The sequence below is a fragment of the Colossoma macropomum genome, unplaced genomic scaffold (genome assembly GCF_904425465.1).
Source record: "Colossoma macropomum unplaced genomic scaffold, Colossoma_macropomum, whole genome shotgun sequence".
NCBI classification, from domain to species: Eukaryota; Metazoa; Chordata; class Actinopteri; order Characiformes; family Serrasalmidae; genus Colossoma; species Colossoma macropomum.
The window spans coordinates 14,770,916-14,791,293 of record NW_023494785.1 but is presented as its reverse complement, the minus strand read 5'-3'; the positions used below and the strand labels follow the sequence as shown (position 1 = coordinate 14,791,293).

Here is a 20,378-nt window from a genome sequence, read left to right as displayed (position 1 = left end):
TGTATTGTTGCTGAAATTTTCATAGCAATCAACAACACTTCTTTCTTTTTTTTTTTTTATTTTGTTGCATCTGGGTTTGTATTTCTATAATAAACTAACTAAAGCAGTTAAATATTGAAAGTTTTTATACCCTGCACCTGCAGATGTCTAACCCTAATCAGACCTGATCCAGTTAATCAAGCTTTTCAGATAGATTTATATACTAGAATATTAGAGCTAGTTGAATTAAAGTGAGCTTAAATTAAATTAGACATTTTTTTACCTTTGTATGTCACGCCCCTGATCATAATAAGCGCAATTCATCACATCATACCATTTCCTATAATCTTAGACGGAAGTGTAGTGACTTTTACCCACCTGTAAAATGTCTTCTAGTTTTTGGCTACATCACTGTGCACCAGTCAGTGGGTAAAAATAATATTAACCAATATCATTGTTTCAGCTCCCCCTCCCACCATCACCACCACCACTAACTATCATACGGAGAAAGCGTTCAGCTAGCTCAGAAGCCCTCCCTAATACTGCAGTTTACTCAGAAGTACATCAGTACGGAAGAAAAATTTGTTATACTTGTCTATTCACATTAGCTGGGTTTACGTCCATGTATTTTTATGTGTATTCTGACATATTGAATAAAAATAGCTTGATGGAAACAAGGTTTGTATGAGGTGATACATTTTTGTAGATAAAAAAGAAATGCAATATATTATTATGGAAACATTTGCCAAATAAATAATATAAATAGAAGGATATGACTGACTAGGTGATTCTCTAATGCCAGGCTTTAGCTATGAAACATGGCAGAAGGCAGCAGGTACCGGTGGGTTAATAAATGAATTTAAAAAAATGAAGAAAACACAACAAAGAAAACATAATAATGATTTTAGGTAAACAGATAAAGGTGAGCTTGAGCCTTTTAATTATGTCAGTGAATATGTCTTTGCACTCTTCCTATTTGAAATACAGCCATAAAATTAACAAAACAGCGATGATCTTACAGCTGAAACTGAACACTACAAACTGCCATATCTCCAGGATCATAGTGTATCCTAGTTTATACCACTCAGATCTAAACATACCTTGCGTTTTTGTGGGCTGCTCCTCAATGGCCATGTTAACATATGTGTCCATGTATGTCCTTTCTGCGCTGTCACTGTCTGCACCAAGAGGGAGTAAGAAAAAGACCTTACAATAACCAAAATCAGTTGATGGGGGCATTGTGATATATTAATCGGAATGTCTTTTACCAGCAGAATTGTTATCTGGTGACTGTTTAAGTGTTTCTGTTGGGTAACAAAAAATAGCCAAGCCATTTCTTAGGCTAATCAATCATTAAATAAGAAAAATGTGAGGAAGAAAAAACCATGCTCTATTTTGAGTTGTCTAATTAAGTCTGTCATACCAGGTAGTCTGTTCCTTTTCTTTGAGCTTCTGTAGTCAGAATCATCTGAAACAAAAATATGTAGTGATGTAATATGTCACAGGACACAGATCATTTTGACAACATTACCTTTAAAATACATTTTTAATACATTTTAAATCATAACTACATGTCTGTAAACAGTGGGCCTCATTCTCCAATATCTGTCTAAGTTTTTTTCTTAAATTTGTTCTTGAAAAGGTCCTAAGAAAAGGTCTTTGTCAGATTCATCAACCGCAGAATCGTTTACACCTTTGTGCTCTTGAGTGTGTGTAGATTCTGTTCTTTCCTAAGAACAAATCCCAAATAAGAGAACATTGGTGAATGTCAGAATCATGTGTTTTAAGAAGAAATTTCTTCTTAAGAATGATTGACGAACGAGGCCCAGTGTCTTAGAGGTACCTATACATTTGCATTAAGTTTCTTTTATGTAATTTAGTGATCATTTGACCAAAGATCGCATGCACCTTTACCACATTGGAATTTGCTTGATATTGCATTCATTGCTAGTATAGCTCCCTCAAGTCTTTGATCATTCATTGAATATTCACTGAAGCTGCATTAGTTTGATTTACCTGTATGATCTGCAGAATTGCTGTTCTCTTTAGATTTTTCATCAGCAGTATCTGAGGAGGCAGTGACAGATGATTCCATCTTTAATACACTCTCAGAAAAAATCCCTTTCAGAGTGCAAATGCTGTCACCCTCAAGGGTTTGTCTTCTGTACCATTATTTAGGAAATATAATTGTATCATACCACATTTTAAGTTGTATTGTTTCCTTACAGCGTGTCTTGATTCCAGGCTTTTTATTTTACTGTAAGTTGTTAAAAAGTTACAAATATGCCCCGTTCCCCTAGGGAAGTGAATATATTTTATCTTTAAAACTCATGTGAGATACACATTAGACCTTAAGGACCTTGTTGTACCTCTGAGGGTACATTCACTTTCTTTGTACCTTCAAGGTGTAAAGTTTACCAAGCATTATGCTTTTGTGACAGTGTATTATAAATATTGTAACATATCTGCCATAACCTGCCTGAAAATTCCATTGATCCAGGTTCTTGGGTCACACCGGGTATTCCTAAAGAAAGGAAAGTTCAGTGAAAGACAAACTGTTTGTGTGGTTATGAGGAATACAACCTAAACATTCAACTGTGTGAACGAATGTACAGAATGTAAGAATTTGAACAAACCAGCAGAGTCATCCACTGGGCCAGGAGTTGTGCACACTGTAGAAACCAGGAGACCATTAAAAAAGTTGAAGAATTAACTGCTTATTGTTTTTCAGTATAAACAGAGACACAAATAAAAGTTCTTGTTGGACATTTACCTGCTGTTGGATCTGGAGGATTGAAAGAGTTTGATGTGTCTGAAATGAAACAATAAAAACAGAAAAACAGAATATCAAGCTATAAAACCCAATATGAGTGATCAGGTATGCACCACATGCACTTTTATACAGACAAAAAGTCTTACAACAATCGAAAAGATCACATTTCCAAGTAGCAGTGGTTCATGCAACTGATCAGGTCTAAACTAAACAGACTCTAGCTTTATTTTAGATATAGTTTGATGATGTTTCTATAATTTAGCGTTACAGACCAGGGACGATGTCTGGAGCTGGGCTTTCAGGAGTGGCATTCATATTAAAGGCATCTGCTAAGACAGGTGAGTACGTATGAAATAATGAACAGATAATACAAAACGATATAAAAAGTACAAATTTTAATTCATATATAGACACAAGTGCTTAGGTAAAAGGAGAAGATACCCACCAGTCAAGAAGCTTAGGAATTCTTCATTCTGATCTGGACACAGAAAATGGAAATTCATCAGCATGAATAAATTATTTAGCAGCCAAACATTTAAAAGGCAAAAAAAATCCCTATAATCAGTAAGTCAGAATAAATTGTTAGTCACCTAATAGAGTAACAAAATATGTTCATCTAAGGTTTAATGTAAAAAAAGGGGGACAGGTCACAATGTTCAGGGATGTGTGCATTGTCACTATTTAACAATATACTTCAAAAAAGACAGGAACTGGATTAACAGACTATTAAACAGATAAAACTGAGGAAAAGTTTTGATTCGAGGTCTTTAACTGCCCAAAAACTTACCTTTCAGTGAAGCTGAATACACAACTGTTATAAGTACTGAGAATGACAGGGCAGGAAGGCAGCAGGCAGATCTAAACCATGAGAGAAACCGTGAAAGAGGTAGCAAATTATTACATACTTTAAACTTAAGTGTTGATGCAATAATTATCTTACAACATGAATTCCATTCTGTTCTTTTAAGATTACAATTTGACATATTTTTACACAAAATATGACTTATTAGTCTATTAAAATAGTTAAAAAGTATAAACCATTTCTCCAAAGACTGTCCAGAATAAAAAGCACTGTCATTACTCACAGTCTCATCTTGAAGAGTGATATTGGCAAACAGGTAGTCATGGGGTCCCATCCAGCACAGGGGCTTTATACCTGTGCAGATCACTGATGTGTAAACAGGCCTGAATAGAACAATAGAGCCACAGGAGAGCAGCTAAGGTTGCAGTGAAGAGGGGCATTCATTTACTTCCAAGGGGTTTTGTTCAAGACAGGAACAGAGGTTTGATCAGGGAACTAATATCAGTGGAAGAAAGAAAAATCATGCCCTAACATGCCTGTTTCCCATGAACCGTTTAAATCAAGGTTCCCAAATGGTTCTTGGTTTGGATGTACATTTCTAGCAGACATACTAAGTGGTATAGAACCGCAGTGGTGGTTCTTTACACTTTAGAAAGGTTCTTCACACTTGAACATGTCAATTTACAAAAATTAAGACAAAAACCATCTACTGAAAGGTTCTTTAGAGGACCAAAAATGGCACCTATGGCATCACTCCAAAGAACCTTTTCTGGCATCTTCTTTTTACGAGTGCAAGAGAATGAAGAGAGCACCAAACATTGTAAAGTCCCTCTTAGTTTTAGCATTAGCTAGTGTTAAAACTGCTAATGCACCTATTAGAAATATACCAAGGTGCCTGGTAATTTTGAGCACCTGTACTGGGCCCATATCATGAAAAAAACTTCTTTGCTTTTTTCTTTTAATAAAAGAGCTTGATGTAGTACATTGTTAGTTTGAAAATGTACTATTTACTCCCCAGTCCATATATGAACACTAAGCTGCAAAAAATAATTTTAATGCCATAAATCTCAACACAATCACATATATCTGCCTATACACCAGTTTAGCTGTGCCCATTGAACATTTTAAAACTATAAGATCTGTTTCATTCACCCAGACTGCTTTTTGAATGAAGCACATTACATGGCATAAAGAGAGGTTTTTCTTGCATAAACTGTCTAACTAATAGACATTGACATAATGTGTTCCAGGCCTATGAAGGACTTAGTTAGCAATTTTTGTATAACCATGGAATTATATTCAATAACACTCTATTATTTTTTAGAACTGTTCTATACAGAGGGCCAAATTTCCTTATACGTTCTATTTTCTGTCCTAAGTTACATTACTAGTGAGACTAAAGAAAACTTTCGTCCACGACAAGGCAATATTTATCTGTACAGGGAACAAACCATTACAATAAGAATAATTAAATTAAGCTAAAACTTTATTATTCTACTACCTGGCTAAAATAACACCACAGAAAAAGATAGGATCATGTGATCTGTGGGGAGATTTGAACACCTGAACAACAGCCTGTCAATCACAAAAGGCTGCTTTGAGTTACGTTTCAGTGAGACTGTATGAGCTGCATGGAGTGATGCATGGAAGCACTCGCCCTGTGGCACTTCCTTCCTTTGTGTAAGAGTCTGAATGAGCTGCTTCAGAGCTTTAGTGAAAAGATGAGGAGAAAAGTCACACACAGGGCACAGAAACAAAGAGAGCACACAAATATGGGTGAAGCAGCAGCACAGAGCTAGTGCACTTGGTGATGTCAAAGCCAAGATAGATATGTGAATTTACTGTGATGATGAAATAACATTCTTTAATAGTTTTACAGTACTTTTATCCTTATTTATAAAAGACCATCACCAAGAGAGCTGCTCATAAGCACAGGCTACACACTTCAAAATGATGGTTCTTCAGGGGTTCTTTAGTAAAGAAAATGGTTCTATATAGAACCATGAACATTCAAAGAACCGTTGATGCATGATATGAAGCACTCACTCTCTATACAGTTAAAACCTTCCCCCTGAAGGCCACTTGTTTATGTAAAACGTCCCTGCTACTGTGTGCTTTCCTCTTTACAATGTTTATATGCAGCCCTAAAAGTAATCACTTTTATACAGAGATATTCTAAACCAGGATATTTGGGAATTTCTAGTAGTTAACTGAATAATTAATGTAATTGGTTTGCCACTGTGTGACCTGACTCTTACAGTACTCTGCAAAAGACAGAGAACACCCACATTTATATAATTAACAGTCATTATGGCCATCGAGTTATTCATTGTTCAGGAAATTTTTCTGATGAGATTATATACAAGACTTTAATAAGGAAGGGGAAAGCCAAAGGAAAATATGTGGAAAAAATATTACAATACAAAAAACAATTAAAACAAACAGAGAAAGTGGGACTCAAAACAACAGTGCAAGACCTGGTAGACCACCAAAACTGTCACCATCAGATAAACAGTACTTAAAGCTTTTATCTTTGAGAGAGAGGAGAAAATCAAGCTCCACTCTTACTTCAGAGCTGAAAAAATCCACAGGTGTTTCTGTCCATCCTTCCACTGTCAGAAGACAACTCAACACAAAGGATGTGTAGCTGGCAAGAAGGCATTACTGAGAAAAGAACATTTTTACATCAAGCAAAGAAGCTGCTGGTGTTCTCATAACAATGGACTGACCACTCCAGAGTCCAGACCTCGACATCACTGAAGGTGTTTGGGATTACTTGGATTGTGAGAAAATGCAACTAACTTCTAAGGCTGAACTTTGGAGGTGTAGAAAAATATCCCTGCAGATTTCTTTGAAAAACTAAAAGGAAGTCAAAGTGGACACTGTAATAAAGGCAAAGAGTACAATTTAGTTATCGAGGCTTCTGCGTAATTTTCTGTTTAATACGTTTTCTGCTTTTTCCCTGATGCTAAAAAAATAATCATTTGTATTTGGTGATAGTTTTGACTGAAAATGAAATAAATGAAGGATGGTCTCTGATGTTTGCACAGTACAATAAGTAAAGGTAGTGAAATCTGTAGTGGAATCTAAAGGGCTGTGATTTGAATACCTCTGCTTTAATAGGTCTCACTTTTTTGTACTTTAAATTTAACACCTGTAATATTGATTTCGATGCTCTCCAAATACAGATTTATAGATAATAGATGTTTTAGAAAAGATTACTGTATGTGAATTCTACTGTAAAATGAACTGACTGATAAAACTGATATCCAAAAACACAAAAATACTCCAGATTATTATAAACTTTAAAAGTTGCAGTCAGACTTTTATTGCAAAAACATATTTACAGTTTGGTGGACAGACTAACCCACACTGTCTATTAATTTTTTACCAGCAGATCATTGCAAAATGACATTTTATCATTTGTCAGTAATCTGAGAGAATGCACTAACCGAGATTTATATATATATATATATATATATATATATATATATATATATATATATATATATATAATAAACAATGAACAGTAGAATCAATTGCTAATGAATCAATTTACTGAGGAATCTTTTAAGACACTGAATAAAGCAGATTTGAACAGAACTACATATTGTACCATGTGTCCATGGTTAGCCACTAGGTGGTAGTCAAACACTTTTTATAATATTTGGTCAACTTGTGCTTTCCTTAACAGATTTGACGAGGTGGACTAAAATGTAAAAAATGTAAAAAATGTTGCACTAGCGAAGCAAATTTCTTGCCTTTTAAAAGGCCCATTAAGTAATTAAACTCAAGTGAACTGACATATCACTAGCTCATGTTCCCAGAGTATTAATATGACTGGTCTCATGATTTACAGTCTTTGGGAAGTCTATAGAATGTGGTCAGAATATGCTTTTAAGTTTGCCAAGGGTTTATAGCTTTTGTTCTGGGACAAAAGCATGTCAGATACTTCAGATAATCTTTCTTACAATGAATAAAGCATCCTGACTGTCCATCCAGTGCTAAATTATATATGTTTAAGTACATCAGTTGCCTGCAAATAGACTGATGCAGATTTCTGCCTTAGCTTGGAAGTGTCCCATTAAAACTTCCTTTCTGCTTCAGTATAATAAAATTAATATAATGAGCAGGAACCTCACTGATCAGATTATAGAATAACACAGGAGACCGATCACCATTAGCAACAACAGAGACTATGCAGCCTATGGTATCTGAAAACTCACTGTACATGACTGGTCTCCTGCTCAATCTGACAACAGACCAAAAGACAGAAATGCACACAGGTTATTTTGGAACATGCTAATAAAATCCAATTTAAAACCATTACCATATAATAAATGAAGTGATAAGAAGAACAAAAAAGGGGGGAAAGGGCCAATGATGTAACTATTTACCCCTGTAGCACATTGTTTAAACCTCACTGAACAGTCAAGAGTCATTGTCCTTTTTATTGAGAATCATAAATGTGAGGTAGCCTTGTCTTTTACTTGGCTTGACATGCCATCCACTGTTTAGGGAAGGAAAAATTCTGGATTGAACTTACAGTAAAATGAAGTAACATGTGTTTTTAAACATATTTTCCCATTTTAAAAAGTAAAAAATAAGAAACAAAGAAAGGAAATAGCTGCAAAACATCTACTGCAAACTTTATATGATTTAATTTACAATTCACAATGTTGTTTTAATAGATTTGAACTATCCACACTTGATACAGGCAGTGGGTGTTTTCAGTCTCCTTACATACTACTCATCACACCAAGTACTTTACTGAGACAAGACCAAAAGAAAGAACCATTTGGAAACAAATCAAAATTAAGGTACTCAAAGATCTGCCCATCTAAGCAGAAGTTTTAGGGGAGTGATAAACAAAAACGTAAATATTTGCTATCTTCAATTAGTCATAGCAGAGTAAAAACAACATGCAGTGCTAAAGAGATATTTTGCCTGTTTAACTCATTTAATCATGGAGTTTGAGAGACATTTTTCACTGAATAATCTATCAAGGAGAAAAAAAAAAAACTTACAAAATTCTTCATGGTATTAAACAAATGTCAGAAGCTTCATTAAAAAAATGAAAAGAGAGACATTTTCAGTTCTGTGAGTAACACAAATTGGCATACTAATTACCCTGTGGTACTCAGCATTGGCCACATGTCCTAGAAGTAACTATTGAGTATCTAAGTCCACAGCCAAATCCAATCAACCTGCTTTCAACTCTCCATATAATCAATAAAGCAACAATGAAACAACAGCGTCTACTTACTGATCAGCGAGTTTTGCTATACACACATACAATGATTGAATACACACCGTCAGTAATGTTTTAGCAGTTTTGATTGAATTTGGCCCCCGGTCCAAGTCCACATGAACACAACTGAATCTCCAGCACGGTGCAGCGGGACGGGTGCAACCATTAACCCGGTGAACACTGAACACGAGTCCGCATCCCGCTCAGGTTTTGTGAAGTCTGTAATCAAGTTTCACAGTGTAATAACACCCAAAGGTGAAGCAGTAAAATGCTGAGTCCCCCCCACAAAAACACAACCAAACGGGAACAAGTAGGTCAAAGAATTGTTTTTCAAGCACAAGAATACTTGAGGGACATATAAAATAAATTTTATTTTCCTTCTTCAGGTCTACATGTGTATGTGTTTCTAGACAGTCACGGTGATAAGAGAGAAATCGCACCCATATGCCTATTATAACTCGCCCAGGCGGGTGCTAAAAGATAATGGGAGTCCATGTCCCTATACAACAGAACTGAAGAGTAGAGGAAAAGGGTAACTTAGCATTAGTTCTGCGTTACTGTCAACATAATAATAACAAAAAAATGAAGTCAGCGGCTCTGTCCACATTGCCAATGGAAACAAAAAGAAGAGGAAAGAATAGAGAGAGAATAAGAGAACAGGAAGAATAAGAGAGAGGAAGAAGGAGAAAAAGAGGTTCAAGGTTGGGCTCCCGCGGCAGCGGGTACTTGTGTAGCCAGCGTGTTAGGGGCAGAGATGACAGGAGAGCCAGCTGCAATGTTGGCTATGGGCTGCGTGCTGGCTGCCATGGAGGTGATACCTGCAGGAGAGTGACAAACAGCCGTCAGACACACATTCATACTGACAGTATCACTCTCTCACATTGGGTTTGTACTGGAACATTTCTATGGCTTATTTCTGAGCTCATGGAGCAACTGCTTAGTTATGTATAGGTCGCCAAGAGATGAGTTTGTGTTGCTGAAGTCCAGGGCTACAGTAGGGCTGTAGGCTTACCTTTTTAAGTGACAGCACTGGTATTGCACAAAAAATAGCAGTCAGCAGAGGAATACATTTGAAAACGTGTCATTATTCAAAAATAGCCAAGTGGGGAAATGGGTAGGTTTTCGTGTTTGCTGAGTAAAAGAGGCTGCCTCAAATGAGCTATGGATCTAGCACAGCTAATCGGTACAACTGTAACTGAATGCTAATAAGGACTCATTGTCTTTTCTCCTCTGCAGACAATGTGCCAACATCAGCTAGAGAAATTTTAGTCTAGTTCGCAAAAAAAGCTGCACTATTTCTTTCTTCTTAGTCATGTCCCTAATAGACATACCTAAACTAAGTTTAGTAATTTTAGCCTATGCTTCCAACATATATTTATTTTGCAGTAAATGCTCAAAGCATAATAACTACATACTGAAAAGCCCAATTAAACACTGTCACCCCCTCACAAAAAATCCCAAACAGGGCTTAAAGAAAGCCTGAAAATATAGAGCATACCTGCCATCATGCTAGAGGAGCTGACAGGAGTAGAGCCGGCAGCCATTCCTGCAGGGGGCGCTCCTCTGCCCTGGTCCTTCACAATAGGATCTGCAAAGAGATGTACCACTCAAAGTATAATATTCCTGCAACAATTTAGGTCGACACAAACATTCACTCTCTTTTTTGTGGAAGGTTAGATTGGTCAAGAATACATGGTCATCTACTCATGATACAGTATCATGACAAAAGGTCAAAACTCCTATGTAATAATACTGAAATATAAAATTTGGGGTCGTATTTTTTTTTGTCTTAAGATCTGACGGGTCGAGATAATTTGTGAAAAAATTTATCTTGATTTAGGAATCGTACGTTACAGCATGTTCTCAAGTTATAGGCAGCATGTTCTCGACTCGATCCAAATCGACAATCAACTGTCATGTCTGTAACCTAGCAACCGACCATACACGCACAGCTGAAACGTAAACACGTAATCAAGTTAGCAAGACAGCTAGTTACCATTACTGATGTAAAAGGTCAAACAAAAGTAAAGCGCGATAAACCGAAAGTTAAGAATATTGTGGCAGCGCTTCGTGCTGTTTATCAGAGCGTCGTCGCTCCTCAGTTTCATTTTCCAAACGCTTTAGCTGAGCGCGCTACGGTTATTCCTCCTAATAAACAGACACACGTTCAGCTCTGTCACCTCACTGTTTACTACTATCACTGTAATATTTTACCTGAGTTTTCATCACCATTAACACACGAAGGTAATAAGAGGGGACGGTGGAGATCGTGTCTGCAGTGTCTGGGGTTTTTTAAAAACGCTGTTAGAAAAAAAAAATAAGTCAAACCACCGTTTTCAGTGTAGATAAATGTAGCGTCATTATGCTGGTTATAGTGAACTGTGCTGCCTGTCACTGCATCAAACGATAGAAACAGACGGTTAAATCAGAAGTTAAGACACCGCTTGAGTCGTCAAAGTTAGGACAGAATTTAGGAAATTTTGTCTAGTTCGGATGTTTCTGTAATGCCGTTTTCCTATCTGGAGTTAGGATAAGCTTTTACAGAAATTCTGTTCTGTAATAGCTTCTGTCCTCAATTCAGTCCCACCTAAAGTTGTCGTGGTGAATAAACAGATAAGATTTCAGGCTTTAAACGCTTCTCTAATATGGTCCCTGGATTTTAGAACAACTGTTTGAGCACTTATAGTGGACCCATACCTTTAAAAGTACAGTTACAAATGAAACATGCTGCAGTATGTCAGCCAAGATGCTGGGGGGAAATGACCTATCTGACATTTCTCCAACAATCCAGCATGAAGGTGGTTTGCCATTGACCTGAGCAAACTGAGATAGGGTCACTGCAAATCGCTCCATTCGTTACAACATAGGCCAAATTTAGCGTCTCAAGCTGAAGCTGAATGTTCTGCAGACTCAGTGACAAACTGTGGAGTTCGAGCACTTATGAAGCGAGTGTGCAGTCATACTAATGTTTGCACGTTTTTCCACAATACAGCTATATTTATCCACGCTTACTGCCTCAATCATTTATTTACTTCATCACTGGAGTTATACTGGTCTCAAACTCACCAAGTTAACAGAACAGCGTGTAGTTTTCCAGATCAGATTCTACTAATATGTATTAACGAAAACGCAGACTTTAAGCTCTGCTTTAAGCTTCAGCTCAGCTATAGCCGCTTTTCTTGCATCTCAGGCAAGAAACTTTTCTGTTGAACTCTGTTCCACCTTAAATGGTGCCTGAGTGTAACTGCTGCACCATTTAAGGTGGAAAAGGAGAATTTGAAAAAGTCAGCTTCTCGTTGGCCAGCTTCTTCAGCTTCCTGACTTTTTAGTACAGTTTTTTTTTCTGAGTGCTTATAAAAGTAAATAAGTCAGTTTGTCTCCAAGTTATCAATGTCCGTCTTAAATCTTTCTCTTTGCCGTTTCGTTAGCTACTAGGAAGGCGGGATTGTTGTACCTTCAGGGTTAAAAGGGTGAATTAGCAGTTGTGGGCTACATTAACTCCAGCGTTTAAAACCATTTATTGTTAAAGTGTGTTAGAACGATCAGCAGAGCTTTATTTTACTGCAAAGGAGGATTATTTCATTTTTACCTAAAAATCTAATTCCGCTGTGGAGCCGCAAAATGGCCGTAAAAGAGATGCATGTTGCCAATCTCTGAGCTAACGATAAGTCAAAGAGACAGATTTAAAACAGACATCGATAATTTAATGACGGATGGACTTATGTGGGTTTATAATCACTCCAGCTGGTTTACTCATATGTTTAATCTGCAGCGAGAAACTGTCAAAACACTAAAAAGTCGCGAAGCTAAAGCCAGATTCTCATTCGACAGCTTCTTGTTTGAATTCTCCCGTTCCACCTTAAATGGTGCAGAAGTTGGCGAATGAGAAGCTGACTTCAGCCTCGTAAAAAGTCAAACATTGAGAGACATTCTACAACAAACTATTCCACTTTTGTTTCCTGTCGGAGATGCGAGACAACAGGCTGTGCTAAACCTTAAAGCAGAACAAAGTATGTCTGCGTTTTCGTTCATATCATATTTTTTAGTATATACTAGTACCTTAGCACATACTGAGACATATTTACAGCAAAGATGGTAAAATGGATATGAAATTTTGTGGCTCCCCAAAGTGGTTTGATTTTTGTTGAAAGGACAAAAAGACTCTTCTTAACATTTGGGTAGCCAACCCCTGCTCTAGACGGTGAGAAAAATTTCCCTGGAGAACACATCGGGAATCCAAAGTAACAATGGACTTGCATGATACTGAGAATCCTACATTTAATATCCCACGTGTAATATGTGTACCTTAGAATAATTTTATTTTTCACTGTCTGAAAACTAATTTTACATGTACATCAGGCCATGAATCACTTAATAAGACAACAGAATGATGACATTTAGAAGCCCACAGGCAGACCGGGAAGCCTAGTCTGTAAACAGGAAGCAACCAAGAATTTACATTTGAAGGAAATGGTAAACATACTATAAAATGTTTTAGCTGCACTCCCAGAAAGCTTAATAAAAAACACAAATTTAGAAAAACAAAAACGCTCCAACATGCTTTCAAATTAAGCATTTATTACACCAAGGTAAGTCAAAGCCTTTGCATATTCCACAGCACACAATTAACACTGCCCAGAACCTACTTATATTAGAGTGCTCAGCATTTTGATATGGCTTCTCTAAGCACAACCAATCTAAATAAATGGGACATTATTGACACAAAACAACAGCTTCTTTTTTGATCAGTCATTGCAACTGTTCACTAGCTGTTAACTGTCTGAGGACGAGAGTCTGTTAGCTTACAGAAGTAGGGGTGATCCATGGCCTCGCGGGCAGTGAGGCGAGCCTGGTGGTCATAACGTAGCAGCTTGTCTAGGAAGTCCAGAGCCTCAGTGCTCACTAGGTGCTGGTTTTCACTGTGCACAAAACGCTCCCATCTCTTACGTGAGTGCCTGATCACAGAACACACATAATACTCCATATAAATCACTGAAATAGTACCCGCTCAAAATCAACATTAAAACCAAAAGCACCTGCACACAAACATATGTATAATACCTAGAAACATAAAAACATACAATTCAAGCTCAGGCAATTCTCACCTGCCCAAAATGTCATTGAAACGTGGGTCCAGTTCAATGTTGTATTTATCAATATAGTCATATAAGTCTTCTGTGCCCAGGACTTTGGCGATTCGTACAAGCTGTATAAGAGTAAATAAGATATGATCAGCAGGATACAAAACTAGTCCCTGTACATAGCAACAACAGTAAAACAAAATCATACAGAATTAGTTCAATCAACATGTACAGCAACAGTAATCATGAAAAATGTGTAGACCAACCCCCTTCCCACAGTGTTTTTTTTTTTTTTCCTATACAACCAGACACTACCTGGTCGTAATTGTCATGTCCATGGAAAAATGGTTCCTTCCTGAAGATCATACTGGCCAGCATGCAACCCAAACTCCACATGTCCAAACTGTAGTCATACATCTAAAAATGCAACAAAAACAGCAATAAAACACAAAAAAGAATTCTGTGAACGATTACATAGTTCTGACCTTGAGGGAGGGAAAAAAAATTCATTCAGATATCTAAAAACTCAAATACATGCATAGAAACTGTTCTCACCTGGTAGTCCACCAGCAGTTCCGGGCCTTTGAAGTACCTGGAAGCGACTCGCACATTGTACTCCTGGTTTGGGTGGTAGAACTCTGCCAAGCCCCAGTCTATCAGACGAAGCTTTACGAGGGTGGGGTGGGAGGTCAATTCTTAAAGTATTAACTCAAGATTCATTCTGATTCATCTTTTAGTCTAATTACAACAAAACTTTAATACTGTAATCACTATTCCTCTCCATTTATCGAATATCTTTATCAGTAAAATGTCAAATTGTAATAACTAAATTTTGACCAAAGAAGAAAACTGAGGAATGTTATAAACAAAGATGAAGATCTCATTTTCATAGGCTGACCTACCTTTCTGTGCTCATGATCAATCATGACATTGTGTGGTTTGACATCCCTGTGCATAATGCCCATGCTGTGACAGTAGTCTAGAGCCTAGTGAAAATAAAGAAACATGAAGTTAGCAGGGGGCTTCAATTAAGCAGAACAGCAGAGCTCAGGTCAGGTTCCATTTTCCTAATGTCCTCAGAAAATCTTACACCTTCACTTAATTGTCTCATTCTTATTCTTGTTGTCCTGAAAAGTTATTCTGGAGATGACAGAACAGTTACAACAGGCAATCTTACCTTCAGAATTTCATACATGTAGAAGCGAATGTCATAATCCGATAATGTTTGATACAATTGCTGTGAAAGACAAAAACAAATTCAACATGACTCAACAGCTGAATACAGAATGAGCTTGAGCTGCAGCAGTTAACAACTTTCTCTGTTAACACAAACTGTGATTAACCTTTGTGCAAATGAAAGCGTGACATAACAAAAAGCCAATCGTGTGAAACATATGTTTTTGTTTTAAAAAAAAAAAAGTTGTTATCACTGCCACAATATTAGTGCTAACTGGAGTAAATATTGTTTTATATTTCTAATATCTGTGTTTACTCTGCTAAAAATGATGTATATCAGATTCCCCCTTAACCTACACCTGAGCAGGTTAATCATGCAGCAAAAGCTGCTGTGGTGGTGGAGCCTGGTAAATAGTGATCCACCACTGTGAGAAAGAAAATCCAGTGTTAGAACAAAATAAGCCTAAAGTTAGTTAGCTAAGCCATAAATCCTGCATTGTGAGACAGACAATGAGAATCAAGACTGTAACCAGAAACAACACAATCAAGCTAGTACACACTTCCCACAAAGTATACATTCAACAGCTGGAGATGGGAAAATACCAGCTACCTGAGGAAGCACTGACCAAATAACAATATCATCACCATCATCTAGGCAAATATCCAAATGAAGGGTGTCCAAACCTTTTGGGTTTTTTTGTGTGTGTGGGGGGTATTACTAAAATACTTAAGAAGTAACATGTTATAACGTAATAAGTTGTGTTTTAAAGTATAAAAATATTTTTGTTCTCTCATTGGGTGAGGAGGGAGCAGAGCGGTGTGATTTTGCTTAGAGCACAGAACGCCTTTTAAGACAGTTGGGGTGTGTCTGTGTGTTCTCTCTCTCTCATATCGCTCTATCCCACAAGCCATCCAGTGGTAGTCCACATTGACTACCTTTACATGATACGTGATGCGGCAGTGTGACCGCTAAAGCTCGCACATGACGGCCATTCATATACATCATCTGCGCTGCAGAACTGTTCAGCAGACCTACATCCTGAAAATTCTCATTGACTGCAACAGTTCTACGTATGTTCCACAAAATTAGTCTTGCTTCATCCAGTTTGCAATGCGAAATGATGAAGATTGTGTAAAAAACATGGGCATTTGTTTACCATTGGCAGATTTCTTACTTGAGACTGTCAACATTTTCAACCAATTTTTCGATTAATAACGGACAGAAATTCATTATATAAATTGCATAGTGTCTTGTCCATAGGTTCATTACATGAAATCAATATCATAAGAATGAGTCCTATGGAGCAGGTTTCTCTGGTGTGCGAGTGAGGAGTGGAGTGATTATAGAACGCTTTGAGATAGGAACAGAAACGTCTGCCACACATAGCCTGGCCTACAGGTCACAGTTTTGGACAGCCCTGATTTAAAGAGTATTAATTAAAAGTAGCAAATACACCAACTGTCGTCTTACCTTGAAGTCTGTGTTGTTAACATGCTCAAAAACCAATGCAGGCGTTCGTGACTACAGGGAAATACAGATTAGATGGATTTTAACATCATGCACTTTTCAACAAAGAAACTAATCGCTATCCTCTCAAACTCATGCTGTGTTCAATTTTACTCATGTAATACTGTAAACACAAGGCTTAACACAGTGTACAGCCAATTCACTGATTAATTGTTATGTGTGATCTGCTAATAAAGAAGTAAACCATACAGAGGACAAAATAAAACAAACAAGCACACAAAAAACTCACCACAGGATCCTTGACAATGTCTAAAAGCGTTATAATATTGGGGCCTCCTCTCAAGTTCTCCAGAATTTTGATTTCTCGCTTGATTTTCTTCTTTTTCACAGGCTATTGATAAAAAAAAACACACATGTTCAAGTATAATGAGACAAGTTTACCACCAAGTAACAAGAGCTACTTCGTCACTTCTTTAAAAGCTTATTTTTAAGGAAAACTTTTACTCTCACACACAGAAACACACTGACAGTACCTTTAGTATTTTGACCACAACTTTCTCATTGTTTGTGATGTTTATGGCTTCAAACACTTCACTGTATTTCCCCCGTCCCAGCTTTCGCACAAGCTGGTAATCATCTTGATTGCTGTAGCACAAACACACCAGACAAAAGCATAAATTTAACAGCACCACTCCAAAACATCCAGCATCTAAGTACTGGGCACCTTGAATTATACCAAAGAAGGGACACAATAGTTATCTATAAATGTCTGACAGAGAACTGAAGGATAAGATACACAGGTAGAACAATACGCCACAGCTTCAGCAGCTTTGTGTTAACAATTCATTCTGTAGTGACGAGGAAACAGGATCTACTCATTATAATTAAAATACCTTTAGAGACGTTTAAGCAGATCTACATCAGTAGGACACTTCAAACCATACAGCATTTAATCATCAGCCTGTCTTAGCATGCATGAAATGCGGATACTCACCCCCACTCAACGACATGGGACTCATAGTCCCAGTACTCTCTGGGTCTCTGTGTGTTTACATCAGGGTAAACTCGAGAACGGCTTGAGACAGGACCGGACATATTCTACACAGGATATTCCCAGGAGCACCTAGGAAACAGGAAAAGGAACTGATGCAGAACAGATTTCCTTTAGCTGCAGACTACAACATTACATTTTTTTGATACTCTGGTATTCAGCAGGTATCACACTTTCTTCACATTTTACTTGTGCCAAAATGCATTAAACAAACAGATACATAAACACACGATTTAAAAACTTTTGTTCCATTATTACCTTGGAGGTTTCCTCCAAGCAGTAGATGAGAGGTGGCGTTGATGAAAGCAGATGCGATGGCTTTATGGAGGAGCATAGGCTGCAAGGGAAACAAGCTGCATTTAAAAAAAAAACTTTTATCAACAGCTACTGAGAAGAACATTTCAGCACATTTTGATATTAGCAGCGTGTAATTTTTGTTTCTAAAGAAAGGTTTTGAGATACTCGCTGCGTTGAGCTTGATCACCTACGACTCTACAAGGTCACATTCTTTAGTCTACAGTACACCATGTGAATTTAATAGAAATCAGCCATCATGGGTGGTCAGCCCACCTGATTGTAGCTGCTATGAGAGGACATCCAGCAGTTTATTCAGGAGGTACAGCAGTCAGAAACGTCATTCCTCAAGGCTTTCTGGACACTGAAAGGCCCTGCACAAAATCAAAATGTTAAGTGAGCAACAAACTTGATATGTGAAGCAGGACTTAAATAGAACTCTCCTGCCTAACTATCTCACAAATTCCAGGATAATGACTTCACCAACCTGCGTATTCCGTATTGCTCTTATACACAAACTGCACCTACCTCAACATAGAATATTAAATTTAGTGTAAAGAAGGACAGAACATTAACTGTTAGTTACCTCTGATCTGTAACCTATTTATTAGAGCCATACATTAGGTTTAGTCCAACAGGGCTACGGCACGTCCTCGTTGGCAGAACACAGCCTTCAGTAAGGGATCAAACTGATTTCATACCCTCGTTAACATGTAGCTATTTAGTGAACTGACCGATGCTGTTCACACGGGCCTAGCAGTGCAGTGTAGCTAACCAGCTAGCTGGGCTAGCGAACTAGCTTCACTCCCATTGAAATTTCACGAGTCACACCAGGTCCCGAGTTATCCCTCTAGCTAACTTACATAATCATCAAATTGCATTACGAAAACCCAACTACAGCATGTGACCATTCACATGAATACGTGAGCACTAGCTATGTGTGCTATTAGATTATAGCTAACTACACTGGAGACCGCCAGCTAGCTAGGTTAGCTAACAACAGCTCTCCTACGTGAGACTTAACGTTTGCCACGCCTTAAGCATATAGGATAGAGTGATACCAATCAATCGCAACGCCAGCTTTACACTACAAATGTGCTGCTTTACCTGTAAATAAAGGCGAGCAAATAAAGCAGTTCGTATCAGCGTGCTCTGTATAAAACTGAAAGTAATATGTAGTAAGCTAACCTAAGCTAGCTGGGTTAGTTATCTCTAGCGCGCCACATCAAAGCCGGGCGGATAACTAGAGGAGGGCGAGCAAACAAGCACATAACCTGGAGTACATTAAAAATAATCGTGTATAGAGGCTGCACTAGTCTCTGAAAAAACTTGAAATTAAATAAACGCCTTTACCTTATATCATCAAATCGATGTGCGAACCGAGAGACTATACTGCTCAGCCAGCTAAGGTTAGAGGGACAGCAGCGAGCAGGCTATGGCTAACCGCTCAGGCTACTGAAGCTAAGCTAGCTGGAGAACTGAGCCACCAATAAATTATCAGAGCTTCAAGCTCATGCGAAGACCGCAGATTTGAACAGTCGACATGTAACACATCGAGAGACTGTGTATACGTTAAGAAGGGGGATAGGGATGTTTTTTCGAGTCGCTAGGTTTATATTTTTGCCGTTGTATTACCTCTGAGGGTCTCCTAGTAGAGAATATGGCGGAGGCAGCGAGTGTAGAATTCGACGCTAGTCCTACTAGCAGCAGCAGCGCTAACGGGCTACACACACAGAGAGGCTTTAGGGGGAAGTTTCCGGTACAGAATAATGAGAGCGCTTTGTAGATCTGACCAGAGCCCCACACATACCTGTTACAGCACTGAAGACCCCGGAGCGATATTAACAGCTGGGTTTATTTGTTTACTGCGGCAGCAGGTCATCATTTCTCAGAGGTTTATAAAGGGTTTCATCTAAAAACGCACTATAGACCACTTTCAAAGATGTTCTTCTTTTTTCATGATACACGTTGTGGGAAGAGGGCTTTGGATTTGACAGTAAATATCAATGTTATACTATGATTAACGCCACCTTTATTTGAGAAGTAAAAAGGCACAATTATACGTCAGCTGTTCTTTTCAAAAACTCATTATATCCAACATCGTTACGAATGTGCAGCATTTTTGAATATATGTATATAATTACTGTTTATATGCTGTATTTAGCATAATAGAAAAAAAAAACATTAAATATATTTTATTTTTTGTATTTTTTGCCAATATGGTAAAAGACAATCAAATGATGAAACTGAGAAATGTAATATATGCCCACTTTGAATTTGATGCCATCAACACGTTTCAAAAAAGTTGGGATAGGGGCATGTTTACCACTGTGTTTCATCACCTCTTCTTTTAACAACACTCTGTAAGTGAAACTGAAGAGACAAATTGCTGTAGTTTTCAAAGTGAAATGTTTTCCTGTTCTTGCTTGATATAGGATTTCAGCTGTCCAACAGTTCAGGGTCCCCTTTGTTGTTTTTTTACGTTTCATAATACTGTTTTTCA

The 20,378-nt window shown here is 37.7% G+C and overlaps 1 protein-coding gene across 6 annotated transcripts; it reads right to left on the bottom strand.

Moving 5' to 3' along the window:
• Positions 1-8,191: 8,191 nt before the first annotated feature.
• csnk2a1 (casein kinase 2, alpha 1 polypeptide) lies at positions 8,192-19,647 on the bottom strand. Of its 6 annotated transcripts, none has more exons than XM_036583770.1 (15): positions 19,511-19,647; positions 18,152-18,249; positions 17,840-17,934; positions 17,525-17,653; positions 17,064-17,175; positions 16,820-16,921; positions 16,534-16,584; positions 15,064-15,123; positions 14,789-14,872; positions 14,442-14,552; positions 14,202-14,303; positions 13,911-14,011; positions 13,612-13,760; positions 10,304-10,393; positions 8,192-9,623 (listed from the first exon to the last, which is right to left on the bottom strand). In XM_036583770.1, the coding sequence occupies exons 4-15, from the start codon at positions 17,623-17,625 to the stop codon at positions 9,502-9,504; spliced, it is 1,185 nt and encodes a 394-aa protein (XP_036439663.1). In that variant the 5' UTR covers positions 17,626-17,653; positions 17,840-17,934; positions 18,152-18,249; positions 19,511-19,647; the 3' UTR covers positions 8,192-9,501. The 6 variants fall into 6 exon arrangements, with proteins under 6 accessions (XP_036439663.1, XP_036439656.1, XP_036439648.1 ...); XM_036583763.1 differs by having other exon boundaries at positions 17,525-17,673; positions 17,840-17,918; XM_036583755.1 differs by having other exon boundaries at positions 17,840-17,918; positions 19,511-19,646.
• Positions 19,648-20,378: the final 731 nt, after the last annotated feature.